Here is a 13,194-nt window from a genome sequence, read left to right on the forward strand (position 1 = left end):
ATATTTAGTTTACAGACATGAGAGTGCACTCCGCTTTATGTATTTATTTATTTTTTTTCATTTTTATTTTAATACTCAACATTTATGCCTATGATTACATGTATATTTTAAATCTAATTCCATTACATACATTCAATGTTAGATAATACATAATCATTTTTTTGGAGCGTGGTTGATCTTCTTACCTAACTCTCAGCAAGAGAGAGAACAAAAGTGTTACCCGAATATTGAAATATTTTGAAATGTAATGTATTTTACTCCCCTAAACTTTTCTTCCAAATAAGCATTTTGTTCACTCTGTAAAGTAAAAGGTTTGAAGTAAGCAAACCTAAACTTCTCGGGGTAACGTCAAACTTACCAGAAGCAAAGTTCCACACAAAGCAAGGAAACAGTGAAGTTGTTGGGTTTCATGTTTTATTTATGGAAGCTGTGAAGCTTCTTCATCAAAACTTGTGATTTGATTTTGAGTAAAAGGAAAATCTTACAGTTTGTATTGTAGGTTACAGCTCATATTCCTGACTTGAAGTTGGTATTTATAGTAAATGCAAATTAATTATGTATTTTTTTCCCTCTAAATGTTCATGTTTGATATTGAAGTACGGAGAAGCCCGTTGTGCCTCCTCGGTTTCTCGCCTTTTTTGTACCACACAGAGACATTTCTTTCTTTTTCATCTCTTGTCGCTGAGTTCTTCCACTGAGGAAAATCAAGTTCTTAAAAAAACTGTCTCGACAAACTCGACATGAACCCTGTCCTCTCGGTGAACCCCCCCATGAGCTGTCAATTGCTTACATCAGCCGAAGGAGTTACTTTGAGCCCTAGGGTAACCAATTACACTGCTTACATTTCAACGCAATTAAAGTCGGGCACAAGACCATCAACTGTCAAAACAGGAGGACTCGCTGGTGACATAATCTGAAGAGACAAAGTAAATAAGGAGTTTTACTGTCATTAACTTAAGTGCAGACATTTATTTTATGTCTGAATGTCTTTTTGATTACTTCTGCTATATAGGATGGAAATGGCAACATACTGATTGTTTGAGTTACAATAAGTTTTTGCAATTTTTCTGATATATCATTGTATTTGATGAGCTGGAACCCCTCAGTAGACGCAGAAAGTAATCAGTCAGGACTTACACCTATTAATAGCTCTGTACTGTAATTTTTTCTAGGTTTATTATCCATATTTTGATTAATGTCAGATGATCAGGTGAGAGAATTCTGTCCTATAGGAGCCACATTCTCAGGCATGAGAAGAAAAAAACATTAATATTATGGATCTGGGACAAGCAAGTAAGGCTGTGGGAGTGTGAACGATCTTTCTCTTCATTTGTTTGCAAGTCTCTCACTTCACCTACACATTCTATATGTATCAGGTGCATAAAGGGAACGTGTACAAACCCTAATGATTTTCTTTTCCGGTAATAATATTGAACGGGCTGTGTGACGGATTGGTGCTGGTGCAGCCTCTGATTTTCGTTGTTTTTCTTTCTGTCTGTCAGTTAGCACAGCCCCCCAGCTCAAACCGGTGAGTACAACAGATGTGAGTATGAAATAAGAGGAATGCACACACACACAAACATAAACACACACACACACACAAAGGTACAAGGTACATAGAGCATGTCACATTGTTTGGTGTGATCTCTGTGACGGTTAGAGAGAGAGGGAGGAGAGAGTACTTCTCTCTACAAAGCTCCTACCGCTCGACCTTAATAAAGATGTTTGTTCAAACAATACTCAGTAAATAGGGTTGCAGCAATTTTCAGACTTTCAGAAATACCGCACTAGTTGCATTAAAACTATACTTTAGTTTCTTTGACAGTCCCAATCAGAGAAACTTGATGAAAATAAGCGATTTCATAACAGACTGTCGCTGTCCTGTGAATTCATGTTTCTCAAAAGCACCAACTTTTCATAAAGAAGAATAATAGCCCTATTCTCTGCTTTGTGGCAGTGCATTTTTCATATAATCCAATGGGGTTTAGAATGGTTTATTTTAGCTTAAAGCCCCTAAAAAAATCTCTTTGTAACATGAAATATTTATGACAAAGAAAGGCAACAATAAACTCAACAAAAGACATCCTCAGTTATAATTTATTAAGAGTTTATCACGCCAAAGCTCAGCTAAACTGCGCCATCAGGACCATTGTTGCTGTTCAATTAGATTTGATTGGTAGTGGTCTGGCAACATGAGAAAACAGCTCCACAACTCTCCGCAGACACTTTTGATTCAGATGTGCTAAATCCTGACTGTTGCGTAGAAGAAACGTGGCATGAGTCCTGGCCACTTTGAGAAGAGCGTAGAAGAGCACAAACAAAAGCAGAAATGCATAAATCTCTCTTAGAATAACCAAAGCTGTTCTAAAGCTGCCATTTGAGTTTTCAGTGTCTTTAATTTGAATAAATTTATTCCTGTGGTTTAGCTGAAACATACAAAAATAATATTGGAGATAGATAATTTTCATTGGACAGCAATGATGTACTCTGTTTAAAATATAGTCATATATATAATTAATATACAGTTCAAAATCATAATCCACAATTCCATTAAGTGTCCAAACTTTTTATCATTGAATACCTCCTATTCATTCACGTTATTGCCTCCCCGCTGACTCCCTCTCTTCCTCTCCTGTCCTGTGTTTTTTCTCCCAGGTGGGCAAGATCTCCAAGAACAAGAAGAAGAAGCTGAAGAAGAAACAGAAGCGGCAGGCGGAGCTGCTGGAGAGACGGATGCTTGAGATCGAAGCCCTGGAGAGAGAGGCCGAGAAGAAGGAGGAGAGAGCCAAAGATGGGGGAGAGAAAGGGGACCATGAACACAACCCGTCATCACCACCGCAACCACAGCTGGGCCCCAGCATGGCTCTGGGAGAGAGTGACGAGGATGATGACGATGAGGAGGATGGGGAGGATGAGGAGGAGGAGGGAGGAGAGAGGGAGAGGCCCGTCAGGTTGACCAATCATACATGTGAGTTGTGTGATCTGAGAGTTTTCCCCAGGTTCAGTAATGTGATATTCTGACAGATATAACACTAAAATACAGCATGATACATGTGGTTTGATAATTAGAAATTTGTATTGCAGGGTTTTTAAATTTTAACGTTTAATGCTCCTCGGGCTAGGAAGTCACTCTTCAACTTTGTCGTGTTAATGTGGAAAAGACTTGTTGCTGCACTAGTACTTAGACTTCAGTTAAATTTTGGGCATCATATGCCACCATAGGGGGAGAATGCAACATTGAAATATGTCAAATGTCATGCGCAAAATAGCGTGAACAATGTAACGTTAGCTAGCTAGTTAGCAACCGAGACGTAATCAAACAAGTAGCGATTGTTTTTTACTTGTTATAAAGAAAAGGGCCATAATACATTGAAACAACAAAAAGGGCCATGTAGCCTCTACCCCAACAAGAATCAAACACCCTACCCCCTCGGTGTGAACGAGCAGAAAACGGGTAAGGCTAAGTGGTAGGGGCAAGTGATGTATTGGGATTGGGCCTTGTTATCAGGGTTAATGATAATAAATACCTCCATCAAATGGTTATAATGTAATACCATATTACAAAGTATATGTGAGCAAAAACTTATATGCAATATGTGAATTAATTAAAAGAAAAAAAAAACATTCATTTTCATCATTTCACAAATTTCAAAGTTGTTGTTCCGACTTGAGTGGGCATTCATGTGAATTTTTGCAATTGGGAACAAATTTTCCCTATTTTTACATGTAGTAGTCACCATAATGCATTGAGTTTCTCCTTGAGTGCATCTCTAATTTGTTCAGCGGAACTGAACTGAACTCAACCACCATTTCATCTCATTTTGAGGGGGGGCAAATTGGCAGTTCAGTCTGATTATCAGGCTGGTCTTGTGAAATGTAAAAAGTAAAATATTCTGGCATATTCAGTCTAAAACTGTTGGTACTAGACCCAGACCTGAAACACCAAGGCAGGCATGTAGACAAACAAAAAGCGAGATTTAATGATTTGAAGCTATAGTCCGTATAACAAAGGCAGGCACCACAAAGCAGAGCAAAATAAACAAGCACAAACCAGACACGAGGAACACTGGCAGCAATGAAGGTAAAACACGAGGAGCAAAATGCAGGCCTGGTAAACTTGGAGGACTAGTAAGGGACAGGTAAAACTAGTACGGCAATCAAAAAATGGCGATAAAAAACAAGAAGACATGAAGTGTAAAATCAGAACAAGACACATGACACAAAACCTACACAATAAAACAGGAAACACTGAAACTAAAACCCAAAACCATGATAGTTAGCTTCAGAAAGCTCCTACTGGCTGAATTCTTGTCTTTAAATCGTGTTTAAGAACCTACTTTGCATTCATTTAAAGTCTCCGGTTTGTTATTTTTAGCTCATTTAACATACTTGACGTGTGGACATTCATTATTAATTTAAACAGTGTGGTGTACAGTCCTTTCTTTCTTTAAGTGAAATGTACTGTGAAGGGGAAAAAAGCAACATATTTAGGTTATCTTGTTCTGTCTTTTTCCTATTCAGGTTTTTATTGTCTCGAAAGCTGATTTCTGGTTTCTTTACAGATCTGCAGCGTGAGTGAATGTGAGTGTGTGTATGCAGGTTTGTGCAGTCTGTCTGTGAATGAATAGGAGGTGGACTGGCTCCAACCAGTCAGCCCACGCTAGGCCCACTGTGTATGGGAGGCTAGGCTGATTCACAAAAAAAACAAAAAAAAACAGTCTTTCTCCGTCTCCCTCCTCCGACCTCCGTCTCACCACCTTCTGTCTTCTCCTATTCTCTCTTTTGCCTCCTTCTCCGATCTTTATTCTCTTTTCATGCTGTTTTCCTCACTGCCTACACTGCCTTTGATTGTATCTTCCTTCCCACCCACTTCCTCTCTTAACTGTTTATCTTGTCCTCTGTCCATGTAAGGCGCAGCGCCTCCCCAGGAGCAGAGCGAGGCACCCCACATCACTGATGACGACCCTGATGAGGAGGTGGAAGAGGAGGAGGAGGAGGAGGAGGAAGAGGAGGAGGAAGAAGAAGAGGAACCAACACCTACCGCTGAAAAAGAAACCCCCATTCCCCCCACCACAGGAGAAGGGAATGGAGAGCCAACACAAGCAGAGGTAGAGGATGAGGACGGGGCAGAGGAGGTGGAGGAGGAGGAGGGGGGATTGAAAGGGGCAGATGATGAGAATGAGGAAGAAGAGGTGGAGCAGAAGGTAGAGGAGGAGGAGGAAGAAGAGGAGGAGGAGAAAGAGACAGAAAAAGAGGAGAATGACACAGAGGAGCCAAAGAATGAGAGCAAAACAGGGGAGGAGGCAGTAGTAGAGGAAGAGGAGTCAAAGGATCAGGAGGGGGAGGATGATGAGGACGACGAGGACGATGAGGAGGATGATGAGGAAGATGACGACGACGACGACACAACTGCAGATCTCCTCACAGACAACACCACGCTCTCCATCCAGACCCACAACAACAAAAACAATTCAGCCAAAACCAACGGGCACGTTTTGTTGGGATCTGAGGGACTGAAACCAAACCCTGGCACTCCTCCACCTCCCTCACCCACCCCCGAGACTCTCCTCTGCCCCCTGGTGGAGTCCGAGCTCAGCTACACGGACAGGGACAACTCTCTCAGCTCCGGGTATGAGATGATTAACGGCGAGCTACCCGAGCCGGGCCTGACCAACGGCTCCAGTGACCGCGATCGAATCACGATGCCCATCTTCCCCGACTTGCCCCTGGATCCCATGCCCGGTAACCCCATTCCTGTTGGGACGGCAGACATCGGAGCAGGCCCGTTACCCAACAGCCCCACCGCCGACCGCAGTCGCACTGTGTCATCTTCAAGCACGGGAGACACACCCAAAGGTAAGACGTAGTATATAAAAAATTTAAAAATAATTGATGATTCCCCTCACATGCATTAAAACAAAAGTAACAAGCCTGTTTTGAAAATGTATGGAGTAGAACACAGGAGGGCCAACAGTTGCCTACGATACAGCAGGAGTGTTAAAATATAGAGAGTAAAAATAAAAAGTTGTCAGAAAAAAAAAATACTCATATAAAGTACAGATACCTGAAAAAAGTATTTCGGCTATACGTTATTTCCCACCTCTGCATATTAGTAAAACTTTACAATAACCATAATTAATAAATGGTAAATAGTCATTTCAATGTTAACAATGCTTTAAGTAATCCGTAAATTATCAGTTGTAACTTTGCTATTAAAAGTGCTTAATAAATGGTTTATTAAGTATTTCACTTTTTGTTACCAGTTAAATAACTTTGAACTAAAGTGTATGATCCACTCTCTCTCTCAATGTAAAAATATCAGCAGTGGGAATTACCCTCTGTAAATAATATCTTTTTTTAATTTCACCATCATCGTTTTCTTTCATTGTATCAACAAATGATTTAATGCTGGCTGATTTATGCTTCCGTCTTGCCAAGGTCTCTGTTGAAAATTTTAATCTACATGCAAATGAGAATTTGAGTTGGATAGATAAAGCAGAGGAAAACAGCGTAATAATAATTAGAGTTAATTTAGATCTTAGGTGAGGTAACGGATCAGCAGTACATGAATAACCTTGAATAACCACAGTGTTTTGATTATCTTTTATATATTATAGCTGCCTGTGAAGATAATCCAATTGCTCATGATTATGTTTCAGTCTCCACATATCTCCTCTGGGTATTATTAATGACTCACCAGCACCATTATTCATCCACCCACATGGTTCATTTCATTATCAATAACTTGAACTCAAACTTTCAAACTCTAAGGTCACTCTGAGGATCACATCTCTTTTCTCTTTTAAACAAAAGCAAACAACACCAAGTCTGTTTCCCTGTTAAATAACTTTAAATAGTTCACCGAGGTGAAGTTAGAACCAGCTTTCTCTTATTTGGATTCCTATTAGCACAGTATGGCGTGTAAACTCTTCTTATCCTTACTTACTGTGTGTCTTAACCTTGTTTTTCTCCTCTTCCTTCCCTCCCAGTCAGGGCCAGAGCTGCAGATCTCCTGATCAACCCACTAGACCCGCGCAACGCTGAATCTATTCGAGTCAAAATCGCTGATCTTGGAAATGCCTGCTGGGTGGTAAGACACAGTATCTTGGAAATGATCTGAACTTGATCTGAAGCATATTTTTTAAATACACAGGTTTGCAGCCTTTTTACACTCTTTTAAACTGATGCAACTTAGTGACAACCAATAGGTCACAGGGAAGCAGACACTCAAAAAGCCATTTACACAAAAACTAAGGACTCTGATGTAAATGTTTGTGTGTATATTGCTGTTTTTTTTTATTTTTATGCCTCTGTGCCAGCGATAGCCGTGTGTTTTCTGGTTGTCCGTCCATTCCTATTCTTTGAACGTGATCTCAAGAACTCCTTGAGGGAATTTCTTCAAATTTGGCACAATAGTCCACTTGGACTCCAGGATGAACTGATTTGATTTTGTCAAAGGTCAAGGTCACTGTGACCTCACAAAACACATCTTTGGCCAACAATTTTAAAGATCATTTTGACAAAAATGAAGTGATGACATTTTATATTCAAAAGGTTGAAGGTCAACTTCACTGTGACAACAATATGTTGGAAAACTCTTGTGGCCATTATTAAAAGGCATGGCTCAGGAACAGCAACTTGATTGGTGCACAGAGGCAAATGAGGTGATTATTCTAGTTTCTTAGATGTCTGTGACAAGTTTGCTTTTGTTGCCATTATACATTTTAGACTTATTGTGACACCCCTGCCTCTTTTGGTTTTGATTTTAAATTGCAAATGTACACTAAGACTTCTCCTCTCCTGTCCTCTCCTCTCCTCTTCAGCACAAGCACTTTACTGAGGACATCCAGACAAGACAGTACCGTTCCATTGAGGTGCTGATAGGAGCTGGTTACAGCACCCCTGCAGATATCTGGAGTACTGCCTGCATGGTGAGACCAACACATACATATATACAGTACATTACATACATATATACAGTATATTACATACATATATACAGCATATACAGTACATTACATACATATATACAGTACACTACATACACATATAGAGTACACGACATACATACATACAGTACATTCATTCATATATACAGTACATTACATACATACATACAGTACATTCATACATATATACAGCACTTCCTTTTAAATAATGCACACATACACACTCAGTATAGACTCAAGTACAGTACTCTGTCTGATCTCTCGTAGGCTTTTGAGCTGGCTACTGGAGATTACTTGTTTGAGCCTCACTCTGGTGAGGACTACTCCCGTGATGAGGGTGAGTATTTAAATCTCCATGATTTAATTTACAAAAATAGAAACACAGAAACTTGTCATATGAAGTTTTCCCACAAGGGAATTCTTGCTGAATATTGTATGTCGAGACTTGAAAGCTGCAGTTGTTCAAGATCTTGACTTATAGCTAGAAATGTTGAATGTCCAACAGAAATACAAAAGCAAAGTGTTTTAAATGTTTCATAAGCTCTTCTAATAAAAAGTTGTAATCAATTAAATGTATTCTTATATGAAAATTTGTGTTTGTGCGCTACTTAACCTCCATTGTTCTGATACACTGCTGCTAACGGCTCTTCCTAAAAATCTTAATTGATTGTCAAAACAGATTTGCATTTCTTTTTTTCTTTTTTTTTTGCTGCCCCCCTTTTGTTTTAATCACCAGTATTCGACAGATATGAAGATTGCGATAAGATTCATGATTTGAGGGAATTATTATTTTTTCATCACAATTTTCATTTTCACTGAAAAGAGGAATAAAAGCATGATGATGTGGCATTTCTTGGGGTCCATATCAAACAAACACATGTTCTTACATCTGGAGAACAATATTTGTAGGCCAAGGCATCTCTGCAGCACTGCAGTACTTTATTATAATGCTATTACAAAAAAATGCAGCTTCTGTGGTTTGCATATTGCACTTGGCCATTTTGTGACTTTGATAATATTTCGATTAATTGTGCAGCCCTAAGTAAATGCAAGTTAACTGAAATAAGATACGAAACGTTTGGGAATAAATAAATAAAAGCATGTAAATGAAAAGAAAAACTATAGTCAAAGTACATAAATCCTTGTTTTCCACATGAAATCAAAGCACATCTTGCTGGACAGTATGAGGAGTTTTGAGAACACAACACAGTTTCAATGCATTTGTTGTTTTTTAAGCATGTCATCTCTTCTCAAAAATGGCACTGTTGTTTCCAGCAATGCATCTGAACAATGGACAAACACTGTATTAGATTTATTATTATTAATTGTTTTGTAAATTGATACAAATGGCCTAAAGTGAGCTTAGTTAAAATTAGAGCCATCCCTCTCCCCAAATCCCCCTATCCACTGTCGACTGTAAATCCTGTCCTTTAATTCTGCTGCTATGCCTCCACTCATCTTCACTGAATTGTAAAAACGGTATAGATACACAGAGTGCTCACACATCTGTCGTTGTGCTTAACATCTGGACAGATTTTCAACATACTGTAAAGTGATAGCAGTAACTTAAGCATAAGAGCAACATTAGCCAGTTACTGTATCCTGTGAGTATATGTGTATCTATATTTGGTCATGTTTAGTGTATAAAGCAATACAGTCCCTATATTTGCATGTCGACTCCAGAGTTATTACTCTATGTCTTACAAAATACATTTCAAACAGTGTGCCCTCATCCTCACCTCAGTCCTTGATCTCTTCATCTCCTCTGATTTTTGATCTCACCAGCTCAATGGGTTACTTTTCTCATTGCATGCGACCCTAGGTTAACCTCATCTTGCATGTTTTGAACAGGCAATAAGCCACCATCACTTTTATCATGACATCCTGAATTGCAGAGAGACACCTTTGATCTCCCTCCATTGAGGCCAAATTGAAAATCTAGCTTCGGGTTCTCTGTTCACTCAATTCTGCATCTGAATGCACGTCACTTTTTTTAATACCATGGCTGATCATTTCATTTCCTCACCTCTGCTGTGGAGGCACAGCTCACTAACACAGGTTTTTCTCCTTTACTGTCTGTGACTGTCTCTTTTTTCCTTCCTTTCCCTTCTCTTATTATTCCTCCCTTACCCCTCTGTGATCTTTTCTACCTGTCACTTCCTGTCCCTGTTTCTATTTCTCTCCCACAATCCATCCTCTTTTACTTTCATTTGTCCCTCTCTTTCAATTTAATCTCCACTTCCTTGTCTTTACCTTTTCTCTCTTTTGCATTTCCTTTCCCTTTCTGTTTTTTTTTCTTTCTTTTTCTGCCCCCTCTCCTCCCTCCCTCCTTCCCACCTCCCTCTCTCCTCCATAGACCACATAGCCCACATCATAGAGCTGCTGGGCTGTATTCCGAGGCACTTTGCGCTCTCTGGAAAATATTCCCGGGAGTTCTTCAACCGAAGAGGTAGCGCTGGCCAGAGAGCTGATGGGACTGGGACACACAGATGTCTAAACGAGACAGAAATGGATGCTAGCTGACAATCAGGACACAATAACAACTTAAAGCTTGTGTTGCTGAGTATTTGAATTTGGGAAATAACTGGATAACAGTGTGACTGAAAACCGTAAAAACAGTCGCCACATCCCTCTGCAAGTGTGTCCATTCAGTGCTCCGCGGCAGCAGTGTGTGTCGGTCCCGTACAGCCAGTCGTGTTAATGTGTGTGTGCATGCCGTAATGCTGAATCGTGCCTGTTCCCTCTGTGATGTATGTGGTGGTGGGCAGACCACATCGCTCTGATCATGGAGCTCCTTGGGAAGGTCCCACGCAAAGTGGTCGCTGCCGGGAAGTACAGCCGAGAGTTTTTCTCCAAGAAAGGTAAACGACACTGTGGTTAGTGGTCGGTTAGGTGGAGGGTAGGCCTGCTAAGGGATAGCTGTAGTTCAGGCCTGTAGTCTTGTGACTGAAAGTTTTTTTTTGTAGCATAGTTTGTAGTACTGTCACAGTGGTCTACATTAAGTCAGTTAAGATAGTTTCAGGTAAGTTGTCAATCACAGCAAAAATGAATGTTTAATTGTTTAATTGTAGGGCTGGGCGATAATTCATTGTCATAAATGATTTTCATACATGTTGTATCGTGAGAGGTTTTCCCTGACCCTGGATCATTTAGCCCCTTCTCACACACAAACTGTAAACCCAGAATTAACCTAAGCTAAGGTTAAATGTCAGTGTGAACATACAGCTTATATCTACATTTTAGGATGCCGTGTGACTACTGTACTTTAGCCCCATATCACACTGGCACCTTTTAGCCTTGTGTTTGCTTGATTTTCAGAGGATAACCCCACAAACGCAGGGCTAACCCTACTCTTGAGCCGGGCCAACAAGCCCAGGTTTGTGCTAATGGGACTGCTTTCATAGCCTTTGGCTAAGTGCAGCGTGAAAAGCCCTATAATAATTTGATGACATTTTATTCGAGGGTCTGACCAAGGTTTGCATTACTGTTATGTCTCCTGTGAGAGAAAGTTTTCTTGGATTGAAGGAAGTGCTGCAACAAAGACTGATCCTACAATTCTACTTGCAAACTCTGGCCTGAAGTAAAGTAACCAAACACATTATTCAAAAAAACACGCTCATTGTCAAGGGTCATTACGTGACTGAATCTTGCTTTAGTAACCAGACTGTGGTGCCTGTTGTACGGAAGTCAATGGAGAAACACATTAACATGCAACATATCTACGTCGTATGACTTTGGATGAAGAAATGCCTCCAGAAACTGAGAGAACACACACTTCAGATTTTTTTCCCAAATGATTAACAGGGCTCATAATATCGTGACCAAATGGTGCAGGTCTGACCAAATATCGCTGATGAGACTGTAATTAAGCTGGGAACAGGAGCCTTTCCCAAATGAAGAGAGGGACGAACCACATGCCGATAAAAAAAAAAAAAAAAAAGTCGTTAACCTACTCTCTGAAGTGTGTTCTTTCATTTTCTAGAGGCATTTCTTGATCAGAAGTCAGACGACATAGATATGTTGGATTTTAGTGTGTTTCTCTATGCATCTCCCATTGACTTCAATACAGCTGACACCACAGTCTGGCCCCAAAGTGAGATTCAGTGGCGTGATGACCCTTTTTTAAGTTCCTTGCATTGTACGAATTACAAGCATTCAAAAAACATACCGCAAAATGAATCAATTTACAATTACTGTTGTGCAAACTGATTATTCTAAGCAAATTGTAAAAGAAGCAAAAGAAGGTTTTGTTTTACACAATTAATTTTTTTTTTTTTTTTTTGTGGCACACAGTTACTACGATTACTTTGAACATCTATTTTATTGGCCAAGATTTTCCATGTTGTCGGATCAGGAAATTATTCTTTATGTTGTAATGTTTATTTCAACTTTATCGCCCATCCCTACTAAATTGACATTCAAATACTTTGTTGTGATAGTCTTAATCATCTAACACTGGACTGCAGCAAAATGATCAATTTAATTCAATCAGAGGCAAAAACAAAAGAAGGGAGAAGAAGATATTTTTCTTAATAATCAGAAATTGTATTATCTGAATATAGAATTTGTAGACAAAACAATAGATAGTCTGATGTTTTGCCTTTATAATAATCTATACATTTTGTGAAATGACAGATCATTACAGACTGTATATCAAAGTTAGGATCAATAGGAGCTAGTTTACTTTGGCTATAACATTATACAACAGCAGTATCAACAGTAACAGTGACAGTAAGTCATATTCTCAGCCTATAAACAGAGCAGCAGGGCTTTAACTGTGTCATAACACCTCACTGCTCGTCTGTGAGCCTGGTAAGTGTATGGATCTGTGTTTGGTACAGCTGATAACCCTTGCACTCTCTCATTTATTCCCTTTTTTCTTCCTCTCGATCTCCTTCCCTTTCTGCTCATATATTCTTCATAATGTGTCATGAGACCTGAATATTACCCTTTGATGTTGTCTCTATCCGAGGTCTGAGGCTGCACTTGATGTCTCAATGTTCTCCCTTTTATCTCTTGGCGCTCTGTTAATCAGGTCTGACTTTCTCGCTCTGTCTCTGGGCTTCGCCTGTCTGCCAAGCTGCCTTTAGCCTTGCAGTGCGATCCAGCGGCCTTTTTACCTTGTTTCCTAAATGCACACACTGACACTCATCTTTTAAAAGAATATAGATCAAAATATTAAAAAACATGCAACAATTAATGACCAGCAATGCCCTTTTTAATGCAGTCAAACAGCTGTAAAGGT

General features: G+C 39.7%; 1 protein-coding gene across 2 annotated transcripts in view; it reads left to right on the forward strand.

The window, feature by feature from the left end:
- srpk2 (SRSF protein kinase 2) overlaps positions 1-13,194 on the forward strand; it is a 52,302-nt gene that overhangs the window by 35,127 nt on the left and 3,981 nt on the right. The window contains exons 8-14 of one of the 2 annotated variants that reach the window (XM_073471541.1): positions 1,503-1,528; positions 2,656-2,968; positions 4,912-5,856; positions 6,990-7,090; positions 7,824-7,931; positions 8,217-8,286; positions 10,718-10,810. In XM_073471541.1, coding sequence (XP_073327642.1) covers positions 1,503-1,528; positions 2,656-2,968; positions 4,912-5,856; positions 6,990-7,090; positions 7,824-7,931; positions 8,217-8,286; positions 10,718-10,810 — 1,656 coding nt within the window. Of the gene's footprint in view, positions 1-1,502; positions 1,544-2,655; positions 2,969-4,911; positions 5,857-6,989; positions 7,091-7,823; positions 7,932-8,216; positions 8,287-10,717; positions 10,811-13,194 lie in introns of both variants that reach the window. The other variant, XM_073471540.1, reaches the window with a different exon arrangement.

This window comes from Pagrus major, chromosome 8 (genome assembly GCF_040436345.1).
Source record: "Pagrus major chromosome 8, Pma_NU_1.0".
Classification (NCBI taxonomy): domain Eukaryota; kingdom Metazoa; phylum Chordata; class Actinopteri; order Spariformes; family Sparidae; genus Pagrus; species Pagrus major.